The following is a 12440-nucleotide window of genomic DNA, read 5'->3' on the forward strand; positions in this document are numbered from 1 at the left end:
GCCAACCGACCGCCGGCCCCGGACGTAGTGTTACCGCGCAGCTCCCCGCCAGCCCGGGCGCCCGACGCGCGCGATGCCCGCCCCGGCCCGCGCCCTCGGCTCCCTGATAGATTTATTGCACTTTTCAGAAAAAAAAAAATATATATATATCCAAGCCCCGCGCGTTTCCCCCCCCCGCCGGCCCCTGAGAAAAGCCAGCGCCGCTCCCGGCGCGAGGAGGGCAGGGGCAGGGACGCGGCGGCCCAGCTCCTCTCCCCGCGGCCGCGAGCGGTGCCCTATTTTTGTGTGTTTTCTTTCTTTTTTTTTTCCTTTTTTTTTTTCCTTTTTTTTTTTTTTTCATTTTCCAGCAGAGTTTTTTTTTTTTTTTTTTTTTTTTTTGCAGGCCAGGAGCAGCTCAGAGAGGTTGCAAGGTTAGCCTAGGAGGAATTAAATCTACATCGTCCTCTAAATCCCCACCCGGTGCTTTGCAGCTCACGATAAATAGATACCGAAACAAAACAAAACAAAACAAAACAAAACAAAACAAAAAAAAAGGAATTTTAAAATAAATAACCATTGTGGCTGCGGAGGCAGCCTGTCCTGGGCAGCTCGTCTGGTGACACGGGCTCCTCCGCGGACGGCGGCGGGGGCGCGCGCGGCGTCCCCGGGCCCTGTAGTGTGCGGCCGGCACCCCCCCGGCCCCGCTGCGGGCTCTGCTCCGGGGAAGGAGCGGGGAGAGCGGCCGGGAGGGGGGCAGCGGCAGCGGGGGGCGCGGGGGGGGAAGCGACCCTCGTCCTGGAGCCCGAGGTTCGGGATCGTGCGGAGCGGGAAGAGAACGAAGCGACGCGGGCGCCGGCCGCAGCCTCCCGGATGTGGGGTCTGTAAGAGAGGGGGGGAGCGGCGCTTTGGGACCCCCCAGCTCGTTTGGGACCCCCAGCTCCTTTGGGACCCCCCAGCTCATTTGGGACCCCCAGACCATTTGGGACCCCCCCAGCTCCTTTGGGACCCCCAGCTCGTTTGGGACCCCCCAGCTCGTTTGGGACCCCCAGACCATTTGGGACCCCCCCAGCTCCTTTGGGACCCCCAGCTCGTTTGGGACCCCCCAGCTCGTTTGGGACCCCCAGACCGTTTGGGACCCCCCCAGCTCCTTTCGGACCCCCCAGCTCGTTTGGGACCCCCCAGCTCGCGCCCCCATTCGCTTCGGGGCCGGATCCTGACCCCCCGAGCCCCCCTCACCTGCGTCACAGCGGCTCCTGCCCGGTGTCCTGGCTGGCCTCGAGGAGCAGCTCCTCCAGCTCCTTCTCGTTCTTGGAGCAGCTCAGCTCTGAAAGCAAACGGCCGCCGGTCCCTCCGCTGCCCCCGCGCCACCTCCGGGGGTGCCCAGCGAGGAGCTGCCCCCCCCCCCCCCCCCGAACCACATCAAGGGAAGGCGCCGCGCTGCCAAACGCGCCCGGGAGGCTCGGAGCTCGGAGCTTCCCTGCAGCTATCCTTAATTCCGGCGCGTCCACGAGCCTAATTAAACGGCTTTTCAAAGCACTGCCGGGCTCTGAAGGGCAGAGTCACGGCGGGCTCCGAATTCCCACGGGAAAAGCCCCGGAGCATCGCACCGCTGCACCCGGGGACGACGCTGGGGCTCACAGCGGATGATTCGAAGGACCCCGGCACGGGGAAAGGGCTCTGGACCCCCCCGGGGGCGTTTGGGGAACGGGGCCGGGGGCTCTTACCGTGCTCGGCCGCGCAGCTCCCCGCTTTCCCGTCGCCCTCCGGAGAGACGTCGGGCAGCGCCCGCGCGAAATCCGTCTTCAGCCCGTTGGGGAGGGCGGCGTCGCGGGCCTGGCTCTCGCAGGGCGCGGGGTTGCCGCGCTCCTCGGGGCTCGGCGCCGCGTCCACGCCGGTGGCGGAGGCCGGAGCCGCCCCGTTCGCCCGCGGGTCCCGCAGTGGGGACTCGGAGGCCGGCGTCGGGGCCGGGGGCTCGGCGGGTTTGGCGGCGGGGCCGTCCCCGTCCTCCCGCGGGCACGCGGTGGCGGCCGCTCGCTCCGGCAGGCTCTCCACGCGCGTCACCACAAAGATTTTATGGCCTCGCCCGGGGCTGGAGACCGAAATCCTCCGCTCGTTCCCCTGGGGGGACGCGGAGGGGCTCCCCGCGCCGGCGGCGTGCTGCGGTGCCTCGGCATCGCGCCCGGCCCTCGCCTGCTGCGGGGACGCCGCGGCGGCGCCGCCGGAATCGTTTTGTCCCCGCGCTTGGCTCAAGTCCTTCGTCGCCAACCCCGCGTCCTCCTCCTCCTCATCCGTGTCCGAGTCGGAGTCCGTGGCGCCGTCGCGGTCGTCGCCGTCCTCCGCCGGCTCCGCGTCGCCGTTCTCCGAGGACACGGGGCCCTCCCCGGCCTCTTCGCCCTCCTCCGGGGTGGAGGCCGCGCTGTCGTCCTCCCCGGGGCCTTCCTCCAGGGCCTCCGTGACGGTGATTTCGGGCATGGAGGCCGACTGCTGCAGCTTCTGCTCCTTCTCCTCCTTCTCTTTGGCCAGGATGAAGTTGCGCTTGCAGCCGTTCTGGATTTCGGCGAGGAGAGCCTTCTGCGTTTCGATGAAACTCTTCACCTGCGGGCGGAGAGGAAGGGTCGGTGAGCGGAGAAACGGGAGCTGGAAGCGTTCCTCCAGCAGCAGCCCGGGGACACCCAGCCCCGCCGTTCGTGTCTCAGGCCAGGCGCGAGCTCTCCGGCCACCCGGAGCGACAACGAGACGTGGGAAGAGCGAGAACCAACCCTGCTCGAGCAGGGCCCCGCAGCAGCGATGGGCAGCCTTAAAGCCAGAGCCCCTTTGGCTTACAGCGTCGAGGCCATGAAGCTTTCCAAGCAGGAGGCCGCGTCGACACCTTAACCGGGCTTTTTTCCTCCCCTCCTGCTAGACAGGACCAGCCTTTCCCCACAAAACACCCAAACCGCCCCAAAATCGAGCTCCCGGGGCGGGGGGGGGGGTTTCTCCTCGAAGCCATCGCCGTTTCCGTCTCGGAGGCCGAAGGGCCGGGGACTTACGGACTCCTTCTTGGGCTCCCGGTCCAGGTCGAGGCGCAGCAGCGAGTGGTTGACCTTGAGGGCCAGCGACAGCGCCATGAGGCCGCCCGTTTTGATCTCGTTCTCCCGCAGGTCGAGGCGCAGCAGCCGCGGGCTCTCCGCGATGAATTCCGCCACCGCCACGGCACCTGCGGGGGACGCGACGGCCGCCAGTGAGGGGAGGACGCCCCGGGGGCACGGTCGCCTCCGCCGGACCCCGAAAAAAGGCGTTTTTCGGGGGGCAGACCGAGGCGTCCGCCACGAAGGAGGGCCCACCTTCGCAGGTCAGCTTGGTGGAAGCCAAGCCGAGGCGCAGGACGGAGCGGTTCCCGATGAGGCCGTTCTTCAGGTTGCGGACGCCCTCGTTGCCGATGGGGTTGTGGCCCAGGTTCAGGGTCTCCAGGCTCTGGGCGTGAGGCTGCGGGCGGTGGGGGGGGGGAAAGAGGCTCCAGCTGGGTCCGTCCCGAAGCTCAGCGAGGAGCCGAAGCACGGGGTGGGGGGGGAAAGGGACGGCGGGGAGGCACGGCGAGGCGGTGGGACGGAGGAAACGGGGACAGAGGAGGGGGATGAGGGCGAGGAAGCCTCCGGCCGGGCGCACTCACCAGCGTCATCCCCAGGTACGCCATGCCCGAGTGAGTCAGCTGGTTGTTCCACAGCACCAGGGTGACCAGCCCTTTGCGCTGCTCCTTCAGCCCCTCGCAGATGTACGCCAAGCCTGGAGGAACGGCAGCGGGCGGTGAGGATTTGGGGCTTTCCGAGGTGGTCTGCCCCCGGTCGCACCGCCCCGACACCAGCGGGTTTTATCGGAGCTCTTCCGGCTTTGCTCTTCGCTCGACGGGGCTGGGAGACCCCCCCCCCCCCAGAGGGGAAAACGTGGCTTAAATCAGCCGCTGTGCAGAGCGGGACACGGGCACGGGGGGGGATTTGCGCCCCACGTCCCAGGAAGGGGGGCTCGGTGTGGGCAGTGCTTCCGAACCCCGCCGAGCCTCGGGGCCGGGCAAAACCCGCGGCTGCTGCACGGCAAACACACAGGCAGGCAATTAAGCTCTCGGTGTACACGCTAAATCAGTGCTAGCCTCTGAAATGGGGGGAAAAAAACGCACGGGATGGAGCTTGGAGGGCACGGTGCCTGAGCAGGGGGGCTGGGATTTGCCCCCGCGCCCGCACGGAGACGGGAGAGAAGCGCAGGAAGAGGCAGCCCACGGGACGATGAGTAAGGCTGGCTGGCCTGATTCTGCCCGGGCCGAGGGCCGGTGCCGCTTCCAGTTGCTGTAAACATATTTATTTTGATAAGCACGTCGAATCCCCAGGCAAACAACGCCGCAGGAGCCCGCAGCAACACCTCGCGGGTGACGCCGGACACGTAGAGAGCCCAGCGCCGCTCGCGATTATTCAGTGCCCAGAGACGCACGAGCCGTGCCAGCTGACCTGCGAGGCGGGCAAATTAATATTTGCACCTTAGGGTGGGACCCGTCCGGAAGCACGGGTGTCCACACCAGCACCGGCCGCGTCCGACTCAGGCACGCTGGGCTGCCTCCGTGCCCACGAGGGCCACGCGCGGCGCCCGGAGCGGCAATCGCGCCGCCGGCTGCTCCGCCGGGAGGTGCCCACACCTAGAATTAGTTGGTGTCGGAGCCCGGGGTGGGAGCGTTTCGCAATCCCTGTTTCGATATCAGATCTGGCCTCCCCGTTCGTCCGCGGTGAGTGGGACGGAGAGGAGAAAAACCAGCTTGGAGCTGGAGGAAAACCAGCTGGAGGCCCGAGCAGCCTCGCACGCCGCCGGGTTTTGACCCTTCCCAAAGGTTTAAGCTGCTCGGCGCCCTGCTTTTGTTGTGGCTCTGCCTTTTGGGGGGGGGGGGGGGGGTTCGGCAGCACGCAGGATTAAATTTGGGGTGAAAGCAGGGGGAATCGGGGAAGGGCAGGCAGAGGGCAGAGAGATCTCCCCCGTGCGGCTGCGGCTCAGGGCAGGCAGCAGGGTCAGGACCCTTGGCACGAGGGACGCCACCTCGGCGTCTCCGTTCGCTTTGGTTAACCCCAAAAAGCCGCCACAAAGCGCCCAAAGGGCCGCAGCTTGGTGAGAAACTGGGCAGGGAAGGGAAATTCTCTTCTCTTTTCTCCCCCGGGCCACAACCCGGGAGTTTTTTCCTCCTCCTTGCGCGCGGCCGAATCGCCCGAGCGGCTCCACGGAGGCGGAAGGAGCCTGACCTGAGTCGAGGATGTGGTTGTTCCTCAGGTCGAGGATCTGGATGTAGCAGTTGAACTTCAGGAGGTTGCCGAGCTGCGCCGAGTCCTGCAGCCCGTTCAGCTTGTTGTCGGCCAGGTACAGCTCGCGCAGGTTCATGTTCATCTTCAGCGCCGTGGCTGGACGGCAGACGACGGAGAGGGCTCACATTTAGCAGGTAAAAAGCACTCGTGCTCGTTTTATCCCCCCCCCCAAAAAAAAAAAACCACTGCAGACAAGAGGTGAGAGGCGCTCCGATCCCATGCAGCTGAACGAGGGCTAAAAACCTTTAAAAATTCTCCCCCCCGGCGTGTTTTGGCTTTCGGAGGGGGTCGGCGCCGGCAGCACGTGTGCTTGCGGTCGTTTTCCCAGTTGGGCTGCCCTAACGAGCAATTAAAGCCCAGAAACGTTTTTCCCTGCCATCACGACGCCTCCGTCAGCTTAAGCCCGGGTGGTGACTTACTCCTAATTCATTAGCTTAACGACGGGGCCGCCCAGCACCGGCCTCCGCCCTCTCCCCCGGCGGGGTCCCCGGGGGGTTTTGGGGTGGCCGCCACTCACCCAGCAGCATGAGGGGGCGCCCCGAGAGGCTGGCGTTCTCCAGGTGCAGCACCACCAGGCTGCTGCTGATGCGCAGGGCGCGGGCCACGAAGGGGGCCGAGTGGTCCAGCAGGGGCGTGTTGCGGGCGTCCAGGTACTGCAGGCAGTTCGTCTGCGGGGAAAAGACGAGGGGCAGGGGGTTTAGCGCACGCGCAGCACCCTCGGAAGCACCCCGGTTAAGGGGGTCGCGGTCCTCGGTGCTGTCGGGGCAGGGAGGGGGGGAACCTCCCGACGGCGGCACGGCAGCAAGCGCCCGGTGGGCTGCCCTGATAAGAGCCCGCGGGCCCAAATCGTGTTTTCGGGGCACCCCCGCGGGCTGCAGATAAGGGGCGAGGAGCCAGAAGGGAGCACCCCGATAAGCTGGCGCGGCGCCGCGAGGGATCCCGCCAGGCACGGGACCTGCGGCCGGGCCCGATTCCGGCACAGCCACCCCAGCAGCCCCTTTACCGATCATTTCTGGCTGTGTACCTGTCGCTTTTATGGCTTTTTTAGGGCTTTCTGCCTCTGCACGCCCCTCCACGTGGCCACGAGCTGCCCAGGGGCTGAGCCCATCCCCTCTGGAGCTCCGCTGGCTGCTTTACAGCGAGGGGCAGACGACAAAAGCAGCAGGAGAGGAGCTGGGGGGGGGGGGTTCTTGCCACCAGCTTCCCCTTCCCATTAGGAGCTTTATTCCCTTCCTAAACTCCCCCAGACGCCCCGAGCCGCTCGCACCCCGGGCAGCGCCCGGCTTCCAAAAGGTTTGGGCAGGATCGGACCCCGTGCGCACCCCGAGGGGCCGCTGCCGGGACCGGCTTCCATGGCAGGCCTCCAAATCGAAGTTGTGAAACGTCCCAAAACAGCCCCGTGCCCAGATCAGCGGGCTGGGATCTCGCTGCTGCCGTCGGAGGGTGGCTGCGCGCCGCGCCACGAGCCCGGCAGCCCCGCTCCGCCCCGTGCCCGTGCAACGTGTGGGCTCGCCGAGCGGATCCGGGTGCTGAGCAATGAGGTTAATGGGAGCTGCTGAGCTCAGCGCCGGCGCCAGGCACCCTGCTGCAAGGGTAATGGGTGCCCGGATCCAGAGGCCGACGCTGCGAGCACGCACCGAAGGACAGCCCGCGCTGCTCTGCGCTTTCAAGGTCTCGGTGCTTGGCACCAAAACGCTCAAAACGCCCACAAATCGGTGTCCTAACTCCGCAGGACAGCCCCGTGCCGTGTTTTTAACCCGGGGAAGGACGTGCCAGGACCGTTCCCGTAGATGCCACGCTTCCTCCCCGCGCTGGCACAAAGCAAAAGGCCAGAACCGCCCCGCGGCACGGCGCTGCTTGCTGGCGCTGCGCGGGGCCCGCTGAGCACCGGATCGAAATGACCGACGGTAACGAAGATCCGCGGGGTGAAAAAGAGCCCCCGGCTCTGTCTGGGGGCAGCTTTGAGCAGCCGGGGAGCGACAGCCCTGCTGAGCACAGCGGGCACGTGGCTGATGGACGCCGTGTACCTGGGGAGGCTACAAGAACGCCCGAGCTCGGGGATTTTATGACCTCTGTCTGCCTGGAGGTGAAAGACGGACCTGCAACGGGGAAACTGGAAGGTGGGAGAAGAGGAAAACAGGAGAAGTTCCACCTTCGGTGGCTGGAAGTGTGTGTAGACAGAGCAGTGCCTCTATTTGGAGGACATCACGCGTGGTGATAAAGAATTCTCCGTGCTAAATTTCAGATCCACGCTCCGAGTGCTGCAGGGGGCCAGGGCAGGGGGCCAGGGGTCTCCCCTTCATCAACGGACAAACCTGGACAAAGTTGGTGTTTGGGTTTACAAAACCTAGCTAATATTTTGGGGAGGCCATGGCTATTTTCCATATGGGGAACTTTGGGATTTGACGGGGGGGCCTTTTGGGTTTGACGGGGGGAACCTTTTGGGTTTGACGGGGGAACCTTTTGGGTTTGACGGGGGGGGGGACCTTTTGGGTTTGACGGGGGGGCCTTTTGGGTTTGCCGGGGGTCCTTTTGGGTTTGACGGGGGGGACCTTTTGGGTTTGACGGGGGGAACCTTTTGGGTTTGACGGGGGGGAACCTTTTGGGTTTGACGGGGGAACCTTTTGGGTTTGACGGGGGGGCCTTTTGGGTTTGCCGGGGGTCCTTTTGGGTTTGACGGGGGGGGACCTTTTGGGTTTGACGGGGGGGGACCTTTTGGGTTTGACGGGGGAACCTTTTGGGTTTGACGGGGGAACCTTTTGGGTTTGACGGGGGGAACCTTTTGGGTTTGACGGGGGAACCTTTTGGGTTTGACGGGGGGACCTTTTGGGTTTGACGGGGGGGACCTTTTGGGTTTGACGGGGGGGACCTTTTGGGTTTGACGGGGGAACCTTTTGGGTTTGACGGGGGAACCTTTTGGGTTTGACGGGGGGACCTTTTGGGTTTGATGGGGGGGACCTTTTGGGTTTGACGGGGGGGACCCTTTGGGTTTGACGGGGGGGCCTTTTGGGTTTGACGGGGGGGACCTTTTGGGTTTGACGGGGGAACCTTTTGGGTTTGACGGGAGGAACCTTTTGGGTTTGACGGGGGGACCTTTTGGGTTTGACGGGGGGGCCTTTTGGGTTTGATGGGGGGGACCCTTTGGGTTTGACGGGGGGGCCTTTTGGGTTTGACGGGGGGGCCTTTTTGGAATTCAGCTCTTCCCAGAGGGCGGAATGACCACCTGCATGCTCTGGCCACTGACATTTTGCTTGGAGCCAGCCCCTACCCACGGGTAAAGCCCCGTGGGCAGCCCCCGGTGTTTTATGCGTTTAAAACGTGTGCCAACGCCGGCGGGGAGCGAGCACGAACCTTCCTCATCATGTGCGCGGCCGCCTGCCAGCCCCGCGTGCCGATGTGCTTGTTGAAGGAGATGTTGAGGTGCGTGGCCGACTCGTAGTACTCGATCATGTCGAACAGCGCCGAGGCGCCCTGCAAAACGAAGGCACAAGAAAAGCGGCGTTAAAAGGGGATAAAAGGTTAAAAAAATAGATATGATCTGTGGCCAGGCCTCCTCCTCTCAGGCGGGAGGGACGCGCGGAGCATCGCTGTGGCCGTGCTTGGAACGCCCAGTGCTGCACCCTGTTTTTTGTCCCCGTTTTTCTCTTTTTCCCCTCCTATTTTGCAAACCCGGGCGCTGCTGGGAAGTGGCAGGGACGGCAAAGCTGCCTTCGGGCAGAAATGTTGGCGCAGGCACCTTGGAGCAAGGGGCCGTGGGGTTTTGCAGGGCACAATCGCCCCTGTTGGTTTGGAGAAGGGGAAAAGGAGGCTTGGAGGAAAAGGGGGAAAGGAGGTTTCGAGGAGAAGGTTTGGAGGAGAAGGGGTAAAAGAGGTCTGGAGGAGGGGTAAAAGAGGTCTGGAGAAGGGGTAAAAGAGGTCTGGAGAAGGGGTAAAGGTGGTTTTGCTGCGCTGGGGCACAAGCAGCTCGGTTTGAGCCGTCCTGTCTCCTCCAGACGCCTCCCACACTGTAACCTTTGGGGCATTAAGTCCCGAATCGCTCTCGCAGACGAGGTCGGGGATCCCCCGCAGGCAGCCGATGCCACCGCGTCCCCCCAAGGGGGGAACAAACTCCTGCTGGGGGCTCTCTGCAGATCTGCTGCCCCGGGGGCAGAAGGCAAGGCTTTGGGTTGTGTCGCTGGAGGCCGTCGGGCGTGCTCGGCCCCGCGAGGTTCACCCTGGGGGAGCTGGCAGAAGTGGGAAGAAGTCGGGTTTCCTCTGAGATCCTCGCTCTTCGGGCTGCGGGGGGATTTAGCGACGCGGGGCTTTGAAGCCCAGCGGGGATTCAGCCCCCGTCCTGGCACCCCTTGGCACCAGGAGGGGAAGGAAACGTGGCCGGAGCAAGGCACCGAGGACGTCTAGGCACCCGAGCGCGTGCTCCCGGGGACACGGGAAAACATTTTCCTGGGAGATTTGATCCCACGGCAGGGACGTTCCCTGCGGGGTTACCCAGGCGTGACGCTGCCATTTGCAGGGCGATTTCTGGGGCAATCCCAGCAAAAACGTACAAAAGCCGGGGCCTGCAGCCAGGGCTAGGAGTGAAAGGGCTGGGCAGAGCAGGACCTGCGCCTGTCAAGCGTCCGGAGCTCGCCGCAGCAGCAGGGGGCCAATTTGCTTAATTACATAACGAGCATCTTCGGGCGAGACAAGACGAAACGTGCGCTGGGCAGAGCCACGAAGCGCTTGCTGCGAGGCTTCCAGTAAAAAAAAAAAAAAAAAAAAGTATGCGGAGAGACCTGGAGGACTGGAAAACGGCAGCACGAGGCGCAGGCAGAGAACAGGTCCTCGGGGAACAGCAGGGCTTCGCGCCGCGGGAAGCGACGAGGGGAATCCGGGCGCGCTCGTCGGCCGCCGGGTGAGTCAGGGGCCGGCGTGCCGCGGCACGGAGCCGGCTGACGCGGCGTGAATCAGCCCTTTTGGTACGGGGACGAGCGCGGTTCTGTCCCTGAACGAGCTCCCGGTGAGGGCTGGGCTCCCAAACCTCCCTCCCACACCATAGTTGAGGTGGAATTCATCTTTCCTGCAGCGGGGTTAGGAGGAGCGCGCGGCGGGGAGGAGCCGGGGAGGGTTCGGGCTCGCTTGGGCGAATAAAAGGAAGGATTTTCGGGGGAGGGAGCTGGGAGCGGGGTCAAAATCCGGCACCAGGCAGGCACCCGTGGGTGCTGCTGGAAGGGAAAGGTGCAAAACCCCTGCCGGTGCTCCCGGAGGCAAGGGATGAGCTTGGGGCACCCTGCGGGATCCCAGTCCCAGGTAACGAGGCCGGGCGGGAGGCGCAGCGCCGGCTGACAGCCCCAGGGGGGCCCCCAGCTCATCACCCGGGCTGCACCCCGCTTGGGGACAGCTCTGTCCCCCAAAAACGGCCTCCTCCTGCCCCACTGGGCACGTCACGGGGGACCCAGAGCGTGGGCACAGCGCCGGGACGCGCCGGGGTCGGTGGGAAACCGATGCCGAGCGCAGCCGCGGCCACGATTTCCCCCCTTAACCTCTCCCGGTCGGATGCCACGGGGCCTTGCTGAAGAGTTGGGGGGGGGGGGGGGAGGAAAAAAGGGGGAAAAAGGGGAAAAAAAAAAGCACCAAGGGGACGCGGCAGCGCAGCTCTGGAGGCGGGGGTGGGATGGGGATGGATGGCAAGGGGAGGACACACGAAGCGAGGGGACGCTCCAGAGCTGGCAGCGGGATGGGGATGGGGTGGGATGGAGAAACCAAACTTTGACTTAGGGAAAAAAAAAAAAACAACAAAAAACCAGGGCACGGGGAGCCACGGGTCCGAGAGGAGCAGGGCAGGCAGGGGACAGGCAGCTGGGGACAAGCCGGGCCCCGTGATGGGTTCTGCTCTGCTTTATTCGATACCCACAGCGGTGGAGCAGCTCTGACAGCCACAGGGGTGCGGTGAGCCATGCCCCCCCCCAAAAAAAAAAAGGCTTTTTAACCCTTTCCTTGGGTTTTAAACCCAGAGTGCTCAAATGGTCGGGTTTGGAGCAGCAAATGCTGCACGCACAGAGCCAAAGGAGGGCGCGGATACGAAGGGGATGGGCACGGGGCACCACCCCACAAAGATCAGAGCCCGGAAGGTGCTGGAAACCCCAAAAGGTTTTTGCTAAACTGAACTGGGAACGAGGAGCCGGCAGAGGTCCGGCCACTTACGTCTTCATCCAGGCTCGTTTGCTCCAAGTCAACAATTTTGAACTGGACCCGCTTGAAAATTTCCTCCAGGGCCTCGCAGGCCTTGTAATCCAGCTTCTCCCCTGGGGCAGGAAAACAAAACGAGGTGGGTTTGGAGCTGTCGGCGCGGACGGGGCGCGCGCAAAGGCGAATTTCTCCTCCCCGTGCCCAGAGCCGCCCCCCCCCCCAAAACCCAGCCGGGGGGGGAATTCAGAGCCCGCCGTCAGACCCGCTGTGCCCGCGTGGGAATTCATTCATCTTCGCCTCCCAGCCCGGGGCAGGCTCCAGCACAAGGCAAGGTGGAAATCCACCCAAAAACCAGCACGGGAGCCCCCCCCCAGCCCTCATCCCGTCCAGCCGTGAGCCACCAGGACGCTGTTTTTTCACCCAAACCGGGATTTCTGCGGCTCTTTTCCGAACGAGCCAGCCCCTCGCCCGCTTCAGCCCCTCCCTCACTGCGCCCCGATTCCTTTCGCCATACAAAAGCACCACGCGGCCAAGACTAAATCCCACAAATCCAATTCCTCCCCTTTCGGTTTAGGGAAGTAAAAGGTACGAGCTGCCTCCAGAACGTTTTTCCAAGACCCGGGGCCTTTTATTTGCTTATTTCTCTGCCCGTTTCCCAGCGGACGCTCTGGAAAATCGTGGCTGGCTTCCTTCGGCCGGTGACGCACGTCCCCGGAGGATGTTGCTTTACCCCAAACCCTTTCCCCCTGCGTAGAGGCGAGCAGGAGAGGCTGAGGGTGCTTGGCGTGGTGCGTAAGGATGCATTTACGCCTTGTAACAGGGCCCCCACGTCCCTCGGGGTCTTCTCAGAACCGCCCACCCCCAGCGCGGGGCCAGATGGGGGAGCCAAGAAAACATCCTGCCGGGAAGCGTTTGGCTCAAAAGACGACAACAGGGCCCCAAAAAGGGATTTATTTGGGGGTTGTTTGGGCAAGCTGGTTGGCC

General features: G+C 64.1%; 1 protein-coding gene across 1 annotated transcript; it reads right to left on the minus strand.

Annotated features, from left to right (window-relative positions):
- Nucleotides 1-278: 278 nt before the first annotated feature.
- Nucleotides 279-11699, minus strand: PPP1R37 (protein phosphatase 1 regulatory subunit 37; the record flags this gene model as incomplete). Its single annotated transcript, XM_040543782.1, has 10 exons — nt 279-858; nt 1216-1303; nt 1704-2574; nt 3009-3175; nt 3303-3444; nt 3629-3741; nt 5232-5387; nt 5809-5959; nt 8643-8762; nt 11472-11699. Coding segments are annotated over 9 exons (2031 nt in total), but the record flags the coding sequence as incomplete, so codon positions are not given.
- Nucleotides 11700-12440: the final 741 nt, after the last annotated feature.

This window comes from Cygnus olor, unplaced genomic scaffold, assembly GCF_009769625.2.
Source record: "Cygnus olor isolate bCygOlo1 unplaced genomic scaffold, bCygOlo1.pri.v2 scaffold_223_ctg1, whole genome shotgun sequence".
Taxonomy (NCBI): domain Eukaryota; kingdom Metazoa; phylum Chordata; class Aves; order Anseriformes; family Anatidae; genus Cygnus; species Cygnus olor.